The sequence below is a fragment of the Nycticebus coucang genome, chromosome 12, assembly GCF_027406575.1.
Source record: "Nycticebus coucang isolate mNycCou1 chromosome 12, mNycCou1.pri, whole genome shotgun sequence".
Classification (NCBI taxonomy): domain Eukaryota; kingdom Metazoa; phylum Chordata; class Mammalia; order Primates; family Lorisidae; genus Nycticebus; species Nycticebus coucang.
In genome coordinates this window covers 12,110,369-12,125,584 of record NC_069791.1, presented here as the reverse complement: position 1 = coordinate 12,125,584, position 15,216 = coordinate 12,110,369, and the positions used below count along the sequence as shown (strand labels likewise).

Here is a 15,216-nt window from a genome sequence, read left to right as displayed (position 1 = left end):
CTCCCTGGCTCATAACCAAATGATCAAACAAGGCTTTGATGAGAGGAGGCATGCGGCTATTGAGCCAGTATCACCTCTCCCTGTCTGGGAGGGGGTATCACATTACACATAGAAAGAGATGCACCTGTTTCCAAAGGTGGCATAGGGTAGAAAGAGCCCATTGAGAGTCCCCAATTGCTGTAAGAACGGTAACAATTTGATGGGGCTAAAATTAAATGTCCAAATTGAGGTTGCTTATGGAATTTAAAGGGGATGGAGAGAACATGGAGTAGAGAGGCCAGAAATGCGGATAAAAAATGACAAAAGAAAAATACACACAATATGGTAGACAAAGGGGAGAAACCATAAAAAGCCACAGGGTCACAAACACAGAAGCTGAGAGGAGGGAGTCGGCACCTGGGAAGCAAGATGTTAAGCTGCACAGCGGATGTGGAAAGCAAGGGGTGGAGAAATAGAAAAGGACATGGAGAGAGAAACCAAGAATCAGACCCTTCCTCTGGTTTTCTCATACGCAGTTACTCCCCCCATCTCTGCTTGAACAGTGCCCCACAGTGCCTGTGTGCACTCCAACACACACCAATCGGCCCCCAGCTTTCACCTTGTCTCTCCACTCTCCCCACACATAAGTCTCTCTCAAAGCTTAGGCAGCACTTTGGAGCATCCCCAGGCTGCTGGGCTCTCACACCCCAGCTCACACTTCCTTCCAAAGAGGCTGCCTGAGAGCTGTTGGGTTAACAGGGCAATTTAGAGCTATGTGCTCCATGATCCAATGATCCAAGGGGAGACCCCCACACAGTGATCCTCCATTTTCCCAGGCTGTCAGCACTGCATCGATTTCCCGTGTTCTGCAGCCCTCTAGTGAAGACAAAGGGAGAAACAAAATTGCCCAGCAGACTGAGAGGCAAGAGTCCTGGGTGAAGAGTCATGAGCAATGAGCTCATCTGAATGAGTGCCATGCAGGCGTATTCCTCACTGGAGGGAAACAAAAACCAAGACACAGTTGTTCAGGGGTAGGAGTACAGGAGTTGTGCTTTCCTATCAGCCTGAGGCAGAGACAAAATGGCACAATTTCTAGAGAATTAGAAAGATAGAAAGGGAAGAGTTCAAACAGCCTCAGTCTTCAGAGATAGGAAATAAATAACGTCAAAAGGATCTGGCTCTGAGTGGACCAAATGGCTCTCCTGTCCCATGTTTATGAGGTCATGGAACATTAAGCTAGGCACCCTACAGATGTCTTCATAAGACTTTACAAGATTAGACTGGGGAGACCCTATAACTCAGCAGCAAGAAAGAACAAGAGGGAATTGCAGATAAGAGATGAGAGAAAAAAAGTACTTAGCTTCCAAAGAGGCACATCTCATTGGGAGGATGCCTGGGTTTGGGAATCTCTCCATCTTCTTACTACTTAACTCTTCTGAGCGTTTCTTCCTACCTCCATTAGATTTGGGACTGCACTGGCCTCTTCTTACTCAATAAATCCTTTACTATCTATATACTTTTCCACTCCTAATCCAATGTCTAATTCACCTGCACCACGTTCCTGACCCACAAGTCCTCAGAGAAAAGTAAAATAGTTACATTTATAAACTCATGTATTTTCAAACCTGATTTAGACTGTTTGCTTGATGTGGTATTGCACAAATTTTAATAACCATGAGTGACTCTTCTAGAGGTCCCTTGGATCCTGAAGATAAATTCCCAGTTTATTCTTGGAACCATCAGAGAAGAACATGAAAACCAGGAAGGCTATAAACTGAACTGGTTAAGGAAATAGAGTAGAAAACAGAACTTGCGTTCTTTGTATTCCTCACACGTGAGCCACTCTGTGGCTATTTGTAGAAAGTCAGACACCAACAGCCCTTAGAAAAGAGCCCTTGTTTTCCAAGTTGTTCTTTCAGAAACTGAGCTGAAAGAACTGGCTGATACTCCAGGACCCAAATTAAAGAACAGATGTAAGACCCAATCTTTAAAACACCACTCAGGATCTGTATTTGAAAAGCAACCATTTATTAGAACCAATACAAGATTATGAAAAGAGGGAAAAGAGGAGGGTGGAAGGGGGGAGAGAATGAGGTCTGCATCAGATGTCAGTTATGGAAACACATAAATGCCTACTTTTAAACATTTACATTTAAAAGGTGAACACATATATAGATCACTTATCCTTTAAAAAAATCAAAAGTGGACATGTTTGGCTAAAATAAAACCAAGAAACACAACCAAAACTCCCCCACAAAACTTAAAGTCCATAGAGAATTCCAATATTTTATTTTCATTCAGAAATCTGGCTACAAAGTGTGATTTGTGTTGCTACTCAGGATAAGAGAGGGCTGAAAGAAACCCAGCCTCTTGAGTCTCTTAAGATCCATTCTGTAGGAAGTGGTGGGAAGGCCAGTGGGCCATGGGTGAGTCAACTCCTGGCTACCTGGCAGGATGCCAGACTGTGCTCTCTCCATCCTCTAGGATTCCACAGAACCACCTGGTACCACCAGTGCTGGGTGAACAGTGGGAGCAGAGTCCACAAAACACAGAGAACCAGAATGTGACCACTAAGGGTCAGGACTTTGTGCTTTTTCATGAATTACAAATCTAGGGCCAAAGGAGAAAAAGCCCTATTGGAAAACTGAGCTGAGCCCCTAAACTGATATGGAAAGGGTAAGGCTCTTGAGCACACACCAGACAAATAGTGTCCAAAGTTTTCTCAAACCAGTGGTGGGGGGGAAGTCAAGGTTAGGTTCAGACTGTGGCTACTGAGAGAGATGACGGATGGTGAATACAGTGAATTGGATGAAGCTTTAAAGACAGATGCCCAATTCTAAGTGTTACACTTATTTCTAGAAAAAAAATCCCAATGTAGCTAGCTGGTTTTGGTGAAAAATGAGAAGGTGGTCTCATTTATTGAACCAGCTGGTCCCTATGAGGAAGTGGAGGCTCCAGTATAGATACTACAAAGGGGTGCAGTGACCCAGGTGTCCTGGGATCACTGTGGGGAGTGATAAGCAACAACGTAAATCAAAACCACTCAGGGTTGCTTTGCTCCTGAGACAATTTAAGTCTGCTCCAAACCTACAGGAAATGGAACCTTAATTCTCAACCTGCAGAGACAAATAAGCAGTAGCATCACTGCCTCACAATTCCTTAATCCAATACTCCTGGGTCTAAAAGAGCTTCTCTTAGCGAATGCAAGACATTGAAAATACTAAGTGCCTTCCTCCATAACAACCTAAGTAGGACTAGTAGGATCCAACATTCATGAAAACACTGTCAACGTCTGAACTAGCAGCTTTGATGAGGGGTGGGGGGCAGAGAAGTTGCCGAGGTCACTAAGTAGTTCCAATCTTGGAGACAGCTCAGTGAGGAGTAAAGCCTGTGTCAGGCTTAAACTTCAGCTCAAGGAATCCTCCACGGAGGACCCTAAAGTATTCTATCAACTTTGATTTACAATGCCTCACAACACCCCTTGTGAGGTAGGTCAGTATTATTACCCCCATTTGACAGATGGGGAACTGAGGCATTGAAAGGAGAGACTTGCCCAAGGTCAGCCATTATCAATCAGTGAGAAGGTTGGCACACATAGTCAGCATTCACTCAATTCTTGTTTCACTTCCTACAGCATTTTACTTCTTAGAGTGCACTTGGGAGCAAAAGGAAGTTGGTAGGTACACTTCACTCTCAAAAAACCCCAATCAATTCACAAGTATTAACTGGGGGCCTATTCCTTATCTAGTATAACTTGAGGCATCTGAGAGAAACATACAGCTTCTGAAAGTCATGTGTTAATGAATGAATGTTTTGAAAATAAAATTGTATCTTAAACATTAAGGACATGAATTATTTTGTAAATATTTACTTTATCCCAAAACGTGAAAGACTAATAACCGGCACACTAGTTTTCCAAAATTTTGTATTGAGTAACCCAAATTCCTAGGACCACGATATTCAAGCAAAAACAATGAGAACCATTCCCCAGTGGTGGTCTTGTTAGGGCTCTGGTAGAACCACGAAGTTGGCAGGCTGGGGATCCTAACACCACAAAACACATCCCTGCTACTTTGTGTCCAGAATTCCACCTTTCCAACTGTTCTGCCTCAACTCAACTTCAAGAGTTGCAGCATCTTCATTAACAGCTCAAGACTAAGGATAAAAATTCAGGGAGACAGAATGAAATAACTTTTATAAGTAGCCATATAGACCCTTGTAATTTTCCTTTCTCCTACCAGAGACAAAAGAAAGGCAAAAGAAAAAAATGGATGTTTTTTTCCCTCTTTGGATTTACTCTGGAATCTGGGAGAAATCATCATGTCTTTTATCCTGAAGCTGGGAAAGAGTAATAGAAGTGGGGGATACATGAGATGGACAGCAAAGCCACAGCCAGACCTGGTTTAGAATCAAATCCTTTGCTTGGAAGAATCACAAATAAGGGTAAAAACATAAAAAACAAAAAAAAGGATCAAATCCTAAAAGCTACTACTAGAAACCACTGATTTGAGCTTTGCGGGTGTTGTAATATGTTTAAACTCTATTTTTTCAGGTGTTTTCAAAGAATTTCTAGGCAGAAACCTTTCTTCCATCCCTCCTTCAGAGTATCCAGTGTAGTAGGACTCTATATACAACAAAAATTCAAAGAATGATTTACCAACACACACAGTAAAATGTGCACAAGGGATATTCTAATTCCAGGAACCACCTACATATAAACCTTTTTTTTCACTGATTGCTGATCATATCAGACAAGTACAGGTGATGAGAATGTTCAAAACTGATTTTTCAGCAATGACAGTTCAAGTGCAGTCTGTTTAGAATTCCTAAAAGAAAAAACAATCCTTAAAAAAGACTGATAAACTCGTCACTTGGCCTTAGACAAGACAACAGTTAGGGTCACACCTGCCAATGCGTGGGACATCACAAAAAGAGAGACAGAGAGGACAAGATAAAAGTTCACTGCGTTCAATCTGGCCTAATTTCTTGATAATAGTTTCCTATTAGATTTTCCGATTAATACTGATGGCTCTTACCTAGGCTGTGATAATTAGGTTTTGATCTATTGTGACATTAATGATCACAATTGGTTGACTTTGAAATTGTCTTAATTAATGGCTCTTTCCTTGTCAGCTTTTTGCCTCCAGCGTAGGATTCATCCCCTCCCCCACCACCTTCTTTTAACTCTTTCTCTTACTGACCCTCAGAGACAAACAGCATTGGAGGATCGCTTTCTTCCCATAAATTAGGACTTTAAACTATTTTAAAACATTTCTCTGACAGAGGAGCAATATGAGATGACGTGAGATGAAAGAATCAGGAGAAAAGGCAGGAGAACAAGCCATCAATGAATAGAAAAAAAATTCCAACTTAGAAAACCAAAGTCAAGCATGATGTTAAATTGGCAACAAGTGGAAATAACTCCAAAAAAGCCAAGATGAGGTAGATTAAAATTCAAGAAATTCAGCAAAAGCAAAAAGAAACTATAATTTTTTTCTTTAATGAAACTGTCTAGAAAACTTCACACTTTACTTTTCCAGAAGACTTACTATAATTCCTGGGAATTATGACTTCCAAAGCTAGGCAACTTTCAATTATTCATGCAGAAATAAACAGATCTTTCTTGTGGTCAGATGGGTCAGAATTGACAACTTTCTTATGGTCAGACTGTTTCTTAACCAAGCTTAGGCTTCACTCTAGACCTCCACTCCATGCCGATTTAATAGACAGCTTAGGTGTATTTCCGGGAAAGGTTTCCATATAACTGACACAAGTTCTTGCTTAGAAATCACTCTCTCTTGTTGAGTTGAATAGAACTACACTGCCCAAAGCAGATGCTCAGATATTAACAGATGTGCTTCAAACCTTCTTTTTTAGCAAATCTCTTGTCATTAGAAAGTATGTCCCTATTTTAAGGAATAAAGCCAGTTTTGTGTTCATTCCTCCAAAAAGGATGAGAAATTGAAAAAGGTATAAGCAGTTCTGACAATATCCATGAGGAATAAATGTTGCCACAGAACCCACAATAGGGCAACATACAACTGAATCTGCAACATAGTTAATATTTTCCACACAGAAGCATTAACTCTACCACTAACTACTCCGGCAAAATCTAAACCAGGGACCAAAACCAGAAGTTCCTGATCTCAACTCAACTGTTTTCTCTCAGTAACACATTTCTTTTTTTTTTTTTTTTTTTGGGATTTTTGGCCGGGGCTAGGTTTGAATGCGCCATCTCTGGCATATGGGACCAGCGCCCTACTCCTTGAGCCACAAGTGCTGCCCAGTAACACATTTCTAATCCTTACCTATATTTATTTCCTACAATAAAACAAGCCCTTCTGTGTTTCATGGCCAGTTAGCTTAGTTCACCCAAGGTCACAGGTCTTTTCTACATATTAACCAAAAATAACACCACTCTCCTATTCTAGGGCCACAAACCATTATCAAACACCAGCCGGTCGTCTCTGCCCCCAAACCAGAAATTTACATCAGCGTGTAGCATTTATTACACCAAACTATTAATGGTCAATTCATCATAACCAGTATGAAAATTCCTTGAGGCCAGGGGCTGCCTCTTTTTGAACTCTGTATCTCCAAACAAAAAAATACGTATTGAGTGAAATCACTGCTGATGCGCACTAATGTGGCTGGAATTTGGAAAGCTTAACACAAACTGGGCAGAAGAGGCACCTAATTTAGAGCTTATGCTTTCTGGTGTAAGGCTGGTAACATCTCTGTTTCTGAAAACAGATAATGGGTTGGGTGAAGTCAGCATGAAATTGCAATATATTTATTTACTCCAGACTTTCCCTCTCTCTGGCTTGCCAGACCATGTTTGGTGGTCTAGTGACAAAAGTATACACCTCAACACTATCATTTTTACTTTAAAAGTATCAATCAAAAGGATGAGGTCATGTGTGCATGAGACTTTTCTTCAACCTAACTTTTTCTCATTTCAAATCTAATAGGGTTCTCATATCATCATTTTAGGTCCTCAAATCTGAACACTAAGGTAGACAACTGTTCCCCAGCCCAAACACAGATCTTTCTGACCCTCACAGTACCTTAGGCAAGCTGGGCTAAATCACAGACCTGTAAAAATCTGAAGATGAAAATCCCAATAATCTTCCCCCAGTGCCCTGCAATTTGGCCTGAATAATAAGGAAAATGGACTGCAGGGTAGCTACAGAACAGCAATAAAGAGTTAAGAATAATTGCCTAAGCTGTCAGAACAGAACGAACTCTTCAGCAACTACACAAAGTAATGTGTAGTATGGTTGAGGGACAACCAAGGACCACTTAAATTTTCAAATATTAGACGCACCACAGGTCCAAATGTTCCCTAGAACAGACAAAAACTGGTTTGAAGGAGAAAAAAATACAGATCTCTCCTAGTTTAAATAGGTGCTTCCATCCAGGCTGACTTTTCCTACTGTAGATCTTAACCTAAGGACAACTGCCTAGCTCAGGAATTGGAAGGAAGAGCTGCTAAGCTGTCCTTGATCGACTCTACTGCAGAAAGGGAGATCCTTCAATGCTGAGTACTAGAAGAAATCTAACATTAGAAAGATCTTCTCAAAGAGGACTAAACACGAGAAAAATATACACATACACTAAGCACCTGAGACCTAGCCATCACAGTGCTTTCCCCATGGCTATTAACTTTTTAAAGAGGGAAGAAATCTCCATGAAACGACTTCTTGTTTGAGGCTGCAATTCTCCAAGACCTAGGACAGTTACTCAGCACTAACAATTCTGGAGGCAGCCATCTGACTTCCTTAGTGCTAAAGGCTGAAGTCAGTATTGGCCTCACTCCCTATGCAACCAGCTGTGGGTAGTAGGGAGAGAACAAAACTTGTTGTGGGAATATTCAGTATAAGAGCACGATTCAATAAACTGAGGACAGAAAAAGATAGAGTGAGAAGTATTAAAGGGGTGATAAAGTAGTAGATGTAGCTATTTTGGTAAAATAAAATTAGATTTAGATGGATGCCTTAAATATTACTACCTATAACCACAGCAACCATGTATCTCGGGCTTTTCTCTATCAATCCAAGTACCAAATATTATTGTGTTTTTTATTCCCATGCTAGATGTTTGGTTTTAAAAATATGATTAATTCAGTTTACATACCCACTGCTACTAGGATGCAAACACTGGCTACTTGGATAATCGGCTATCATTTTCTCCAGCTGCAAATCTGTGACCCACATCACTTCCTCAGGAGCTCTGGCCTATTTTTGTCCTATTCTTGGCTACCCTAATTGATATTCTTGGTTACTTGTATAACAAATCTGTTTGCTGACCATCCTTCCTTTCTTTTAGATGCCCATCAGGTTAAGTACAAACAACTGTCAATTATCCAGTACCTGATTTATGCCTTTAATTCCTTCAGAGAGCAAATATAGAGATAAAACTCCCACCTACTTGAGATATGGATTATGAGCTGTCCCCCAATCACATTACCACTCAGGATTTTCTTGGCTGACTTAAACCAAAAACTTGTTTCATTCTGTCATGTCACTGCAGCAACAGCTGTCTTCTCAACTGCAGTATAATTTTTGACATAATTTATGCAAGCACATAGAATTCAATCAGCAGCTGAGCAGGGAAGCAATGGTAACATGCTATGAATGGGTGTATGATTTGCATATTATTTGGCTCATCTGTGGACTAGAGCAATCCATCCATTCTCCTCATTACTCTGAATAATCTAGAAATGGTTGAATGCTCCTGGCCAGACAGCTATGTTTTAAAAATCAAAGCAACAACAAAACCAGCCTCAATGGCTTGTGAACTCTAGAATTAAGGCTATTTCAAGCATTTATTCTTATTTCCTCAGCTTTGGGGCTGGGACAAGGATGCTCAAAACCCTGCTATTTCCTTACTTTTAGTCCTGATTCTCTAGCCCCCGTCAACTACAAGAAGAAATGGATAAAAAGAAGTAGAGTATTTCATAAAGGACAAAGGCAGAAGGGTACGATCAGAAAAATCTGTCAATAATGCAGAAGAAAACAAAAGGAAAATATTTTGCTGGAAGAGAAGGTTCTATGACATACTAATGCCAGGGCCTGTCACTTCTTGAAGTGATATTCTTTCATGAAAATAGATCCTAAAATTAATATACAACTAAAAGTTTAAGGGTGGTAAAAGGAAAGCACATTAATACTGTGGGGACTCGATGTAAATCCAGGAGTTAAGAAAAAGAAGACTTATGACTATAACTGCTATGAATATTTAAAATTGATATTGTGGCCAATGGCTCCCCTCCAAAAATTCCCCACTGAAACTAATGGCATAGGAGGGAAAAGTGGGTCCACTGAGAAGTGAGGGTCAGGTTTGAAGCCTCTTTGGTAACAGGAATGCTTTGGGAGGCCACAATAGTTGGCAGGGTTGGAGGGTGCCTAGCACCTTGGCACAAGCAAGCACCAGGCAATCACTCACACCTACATAAAATATATAATCTAAATACGAGGGATGGAAAGAAATAATACATACATACCATATATGATAATAAAGACAATTGTATCCTACCACTACCCATCTTCCTCATGTACTACAGCTAAAAATCTCCACAGTTAATAATCTTGTCATTTATGACAAACTGACACCACCTTGCAGAAGCAGAAACAGGGATTCCTAAGAACAAGGCCAAAAGTCCTGGGGCTAAAAGGAAAAGGAGTGCCTTTTCAGTGTAAATTTTCAAGTCCTCCAATGGACGGAATTTTTCTGGGAGTGGGAGGGTAAGTGAGGCTGAACAACAGGGATAGCCCAGAAGACCACACCAGAAACCCTGAATTCTCTTGGGTAGAGTTGAACAAAGTTGGGAAAGCCCTAATAGGTAGGCAATTCTATTGGCTTTTTAAAATATGGGCAATATCCTTTCCATCCCAACATGTCAAAACAAAGGCCAGCTGGTCATCACCATGTTCTAAGAACCAAAGCAAGAAACCAAAATTCATCATCATTATAACAAAATCCCCAAATCTAAAAGAATCAGCCAACCCTGAAAAGACTCTAAGGTGAATAAGAAGTTAAAATGCATCTTGAGGTCTCAGGGGAGCAGAAGGAAGAGATCAGGGCAAAGGAAAAAAATTGTGAGAATTACACACAGTATGTAAATGCCTGGTCTTCACAGAGAGACACTTATCATGGATCAGACCATCGGTTATGTTACAAGAGAACCAATACCAACATTTCTCCTGTGGAGCACAGGGATAAGCACATTTTTTATGGATGTGTTTAGGACAAAAGGGGGTGGGTAGAAGGGGGTGGGGGTGAATGTATTATGTACAAAGAGAAATGACAGAGACCACCCCCTCCTTTAGCTCTTTGCTGTTTCTTTCTCTTTGTTTTCCGCATCCTCAGGGTACGCATGCCATGTCAGTCTCTCTTCATAAAATGCTATCACAATTTGTGGACATTTCACATTAGCTTCTTTTGCAAGAACCAGATCTGCTTCATCTGTGTCTTTCCTGGAAAGAAAAAACGAGACGTAAGCTCAGAAAAAGAAAAACAAAGAAAGAAAAAATGAGACTTAGAAGGAAAGGACTGAGAAAGAATCTATTCAAACATAGGTTTTGTCATTACATGGATTTAATTCATTTAATTTCCTCCTCACTTTGATTTCTTTTTTTCTTTTTTTTAAGAAGTTAGCAATTCTCTTGCCTCAGCCTCCTGAGTAGCTGGGACTACAGGCACCCGCCACAACTTCCGGCTATTTTTTGTTGCAGTTTGGCCGGGGCCAGGTTTGCATCTGCCACCTTCAGTATATGGGGCCGGCACCCCATATTCTGAAGCCACAGGCGCCACCCTCCTCACCTTGATTTCAAGGTGAAAAGGACCCTAACTGTTCAATATTTTCAAGGAGAAATTTATGTAAATGAATTAAATTATGACTGAATATCATTTAACTACTATCTCAGACAGAAGTCTGCAGCTAGAATTTAAATGTAAAACATGGTAGGCTTGGGCAGCGCCTGGGGCTCAAAGGAGTAGGGCACCAGCCCCACATGCTGGAGGTGGCGAGTTCGAACCAGCCCTGGCCAAAAACTGCAAAAAAAAAAACATGGTAGGCTCAGTCAAAAAGGCTGTATAGGCCGGGTGCCATGGCTCACACCTGTAATCCTAGCATTCTGGGAGGCCGAGGCTGGTGGATTGCCTAAGCTTACGGGTTCGAAACCTCTTCTCTAAAAATAGCCAGGCTTTGTGGCAGGCACCTGCAGTTCCAGCTACTTGGAAGGCTAAGGCAAGAGAATCGCTTGAGCCCAATAGTTTGAGGTCGCTATGAGCTATGATGCCACTGCACTCTACCCAGGGTGACAAAGTGAGACTCTGTCTCAAAGAAAAAAAAAATACCACACACCTTTTGGGGGCAGGACACGATTATATGAGGGACTTTACTTAACAAATGCAATCAATGTAACCTGGTTCTTTGTACCCTCAATGAATCGCCAATAATTAAAAAAAAAAAAAGAAGGCTGGCTTGGCACCCATAGCTTAGAGGTTAGGGCACCAGCCACATACACCGGGGCTGGTGGATTGGAACCCAGCTCAGGTCTACTAAACAACAACAACAACTACAACTACAACAACAAAAATAGCCGGACATTGTGGTGGGCACCTGTAGTCCCAGCTACTTGAAAGGCTGAGGCAAGAGAATTGTTTACACCCAAGAGTTTCAGGTTGCTGTGAGCTTGACACCATGGCATTCTACCAAGAGCGATATAGTGAGACTCTGTCTCAGAAAAAAAAGAAGGCTGAATAATAAATTATAATATGTCCACAATTTTATTTGTATGAGCATGTGTATGAACCTAATTAAACCTATATTCAGCTCTCTGGATTATGTGTAAGTTGATCAATCCAGTTTCCTGATCATTAACGTAAAAGGGTCCTGAGCCTTCATACCCTGTGGCCTTTTAAATATGCATTACCTCTTTGGTCATAACTGTGAAGTATAATAATAAGAAACTAAAACTTCAGATGGGGTGCCCATAGCTCAGTGGTTAGAATGCTGGCCACATGCTCTGGGGCTGGTAGGCTTGAACCCAGCCCAGGCCTGCTAAACAAACAAAAAGGCTCAGCACCTGTAGTACAGAAGTTATGGCACCAGCCACATGCACGGAGGCTGGTGGGTTCAAACCCAGCCTGGGCCAGCTAACCAACAATGACAACTGGAACAAAAATAGCCGGGTGTTGTGGCGGCACCTGTAGTCCCAGTTACTTGGGAGGCTGGGGCAAGAGAATCGCTTAACCCCAAGAGTTTGAGGTTGCTATGACACCATGGCACTCTACCAAGGGCGACAACAGTCAGACTCCATCTCAAAACAAACAAACAAAAAAAACCAGGCATTGTAGCAGGACCCTGTAGTCCCAGTTACTAGAGTAGCTGAGGCAAGAGAATCTCTGGAGCCCAAAGAGTTTGAGGTTGCTGTAAGCTGTGATGCTGTGGCATCTACCGAGGATGACAAAGTGAAACTCTCTCAATAAAAATAAATAAATATTTAACTGTAAATTTCGATTATCTCTACTACCAAGAATATTAAAAAAACTAGCAACATGGTTTCTTCCATGATTTCAAATCAAGACAAAAAAAAAACAAACTTTAAAAAAAAAAAAAAAAAAAACTTTAAATGAAATTCTCTTGTGGCTGAGTACAAAGGCTCACATATGTAATTTAAGCATGTTGGGAGGCTAAGGTTGGAGGACTGTTTGAGGCCAGGAGTTTGAGAATGGCCTGGGCAACTTGGTGAGACCCTGTCTCTTCAAAAAAATTTTTAAAAATCAATCTGGCATGGTGGTACTGCCAGTAGTCCCAGCTACTCAGAAGGCGAAGGGGGGAGGATCATGTGAGCCCAGAAGTTCAAGGATATAGTGAGCTATAATCATACCACTGCACTCTAGCCTCAACAACACAGTTTGACTGTATCTTTAAAAAAAAAACAACTTTTTTTTTTTCTTAAAAAGCGGACAAAGACAACTATTTCTCTCTCTTTTTTTTGGAGACAGAGTCTCACTATGTCGCCCTCAGTAGAGTACTGCAGCATCACAGCTCATAGCAACCTCAAACTCTTGGGCTTAAGTGATTCTCTTGCCTCAGCCCCCTAAGTAGCTGGGACTACAGGCATCTGCCACAATGCCCAGCTATATTTTTGTTGTACTTGTCATTGTTGTTTAGCAGGCCCAGGCTGGGTTCGAACCTGCCAACTCTGGTGTATGTGGCTGGCACCCTAACCACTGAGTTACGGGCACTGAGCCATAACTACCTCTTTTACTAGAAAGTTGAGAAGTTTAATTCACAAAGGTGGAGAGGGAAAACACACAGCTTAGAGCAGACAGATACTCAAATTTAGACTACAATAGATAAAACTAGTTAATATGTGAAAGTAAATCATTAAGTGACACACAATGGCTGAGTAGGAAAAACCGCTAAATACAGCTCCTTAATCCTGACAGAGGACAGTGATTCTTCAAATATAGGCTTCTGGGTAATTTATCAGCAACATTCTAATCAGATAAAAAATTAAACTATTTATGTAACTTTTAGGATTGCTTCAGTTCAAGAGTTTGAGACCAGCCTGAGCAAGAGTGAGACCCTTGTCTCTACTAAAAATAGAAAAATGTGCCAGGCTTGGTGGTGCTTGCCTATAATCCCAGCTAGTCTGGAATCTGATACATGAAGATTACTTGAAGCTAGGAGTTTGAGACTGCAGTAAGCAAGGCTGAGGCTATGCCACTCTAGCCCAGACAACAGAGTCTTGCTATTCAGCCTTGCTAACCTAGCTTCCAAACAAACTCAACTCACTGACAAAGAAACACAACAGTAAAGTCAGGCTCAATCTCTCTCACCATTTCATTAGGAACATTAAATCACCACAGGAATCTGTCGCCCCAATGATCTTTTCTGGTTCCAGTCCTCTCTCAAAGCCTCGAGCAATATCATTACTCTGCTATAAACAGAAGATAAAGAAAGGTTACAGCTTGGAGAAAGTAAAAAAAATTTCCTTGTTCCTCAGTTCAAGAAAGCACAATCTAAGTTAATATCACCTGATACCATTTCTGTCACCAATTCAGAAAAGTTCTTAGAATTTAACAAATAAAATACTAGGTCAGCCAGTGACAGTGATGCCAAGAGATATTTTTGCAAGAAGATGTCCTTCCTGGAATTCCTTTTAAAGATTAAGAGTAAACCCTAATACTCTTTAATATCTTATAAAATATTTTGGAGTCATCATCAAGGAATTCCTCTAATTCCATATCTTAAATATCCTTAATACTACAAGTAGATGACTCTTTAAGTTGCAGCTTTTAAAATAACAAATCTGTATTTATCCTAACTAAACCCTTTTTCCTTTTATAAACTTCACATAACACCTCTCTTAATCTTTTTTTCTACTTTTAGTTTACCTTAATATTAACCAATTATTTTAATACTTTTCACCATCACCCATACTTATGAAAGAACAGAGGTAAGAATCATGGAAGGCCAATACTATTAAACAGCAAATTTTAGAAATCACAAACACCAATATCCATGCATTTGTCTAGAGAGGAAGCTCTGGTCTGTGCCTATCTTCTTTTAATGTGGACAAGCTGCTAGCCTTAGAAGGCAGAACTGGTCCATAAATTAAAAAAAAAAAAGAAGAAGAAAATAACATTGATAACTTATAAGGTGAGTATTGAAACTTGGCCTAATCATGCAATCTTGCCAGTGAGAGCAAAATAATAAAATAAAATTTTCTACAAACCAGGTAGTTTTTAAAACTTTATTATGGAAGATAATGCAAGCTTGTCTAGTAGTAACACAAAAAAGATCTAGAGAGAATGCCCAAATGAAATAAATCTCTGGTGTCTGATATTCATAATAAAATCTCTTTGATCTGATGTTCACCTTGAGAGATAAAGAGAATTCAGGGTCCATGTGGTCCCCAAAGATACCAGAACCCCCAATAGGAAGGAAATTTCATGCATGGATCAAGAGAAAATACTGTTTTTTAAAAACAGCCTCTTTTGCCGATGCTTAAGGGGAAGAAGTTCCCAGATGTGCGCACAGCTGCTCACAGCTGGAATGCTGGTGCATGGACTGAGTTGTAAATCATAGCTGGTGGCTGAGAACAGTTTGCCTTTTGCCATATAGGGAGGGAGAGTGGGGGATGATAAAGAAAAATGTTCAAGCTGCTGAAAAAAAAGCCTAGGCAAAGAAAATGCTAAAATCATCACACAGGCAGTAAT

General features: G+C 40.6%; 1 protein-coding gene across 2 annotated transcripts in view; it reads right to left on the bottom strand.

Moving 5' to 3' along the window:
- Nucleotides 1–1,990: 1,990 nt before the first annotated feature.
- The window catches only part of CBX5 (chromobox 5), a 43,129-nt gene continuing 29,903 nt past the window's right edge, over nucleotides 1,991–15,216 (bottom strand). For both annotated transcript variants that reach the window (XM_053556769.1, XM_053556770.1), the window contains exons 4-5: nucleotides 13,834–13,934; nucleotides 1,991–10,457 (exon numbers count right to left, since the gene is read on the bottom strand). In XM_053556769.1, the coding sequence (XP_053412744.1) occupies nucleotides 10,307–10,457; nucleotides 13,834–13,934 (252 nt within the window). In that variant the 3' untranslated portion in view covers nucleotides 1,991–10,306. The remainder of the gene's footprint in view (nucleotides 10,458–13,833; nucleotides 13,935–15,216) is intronic.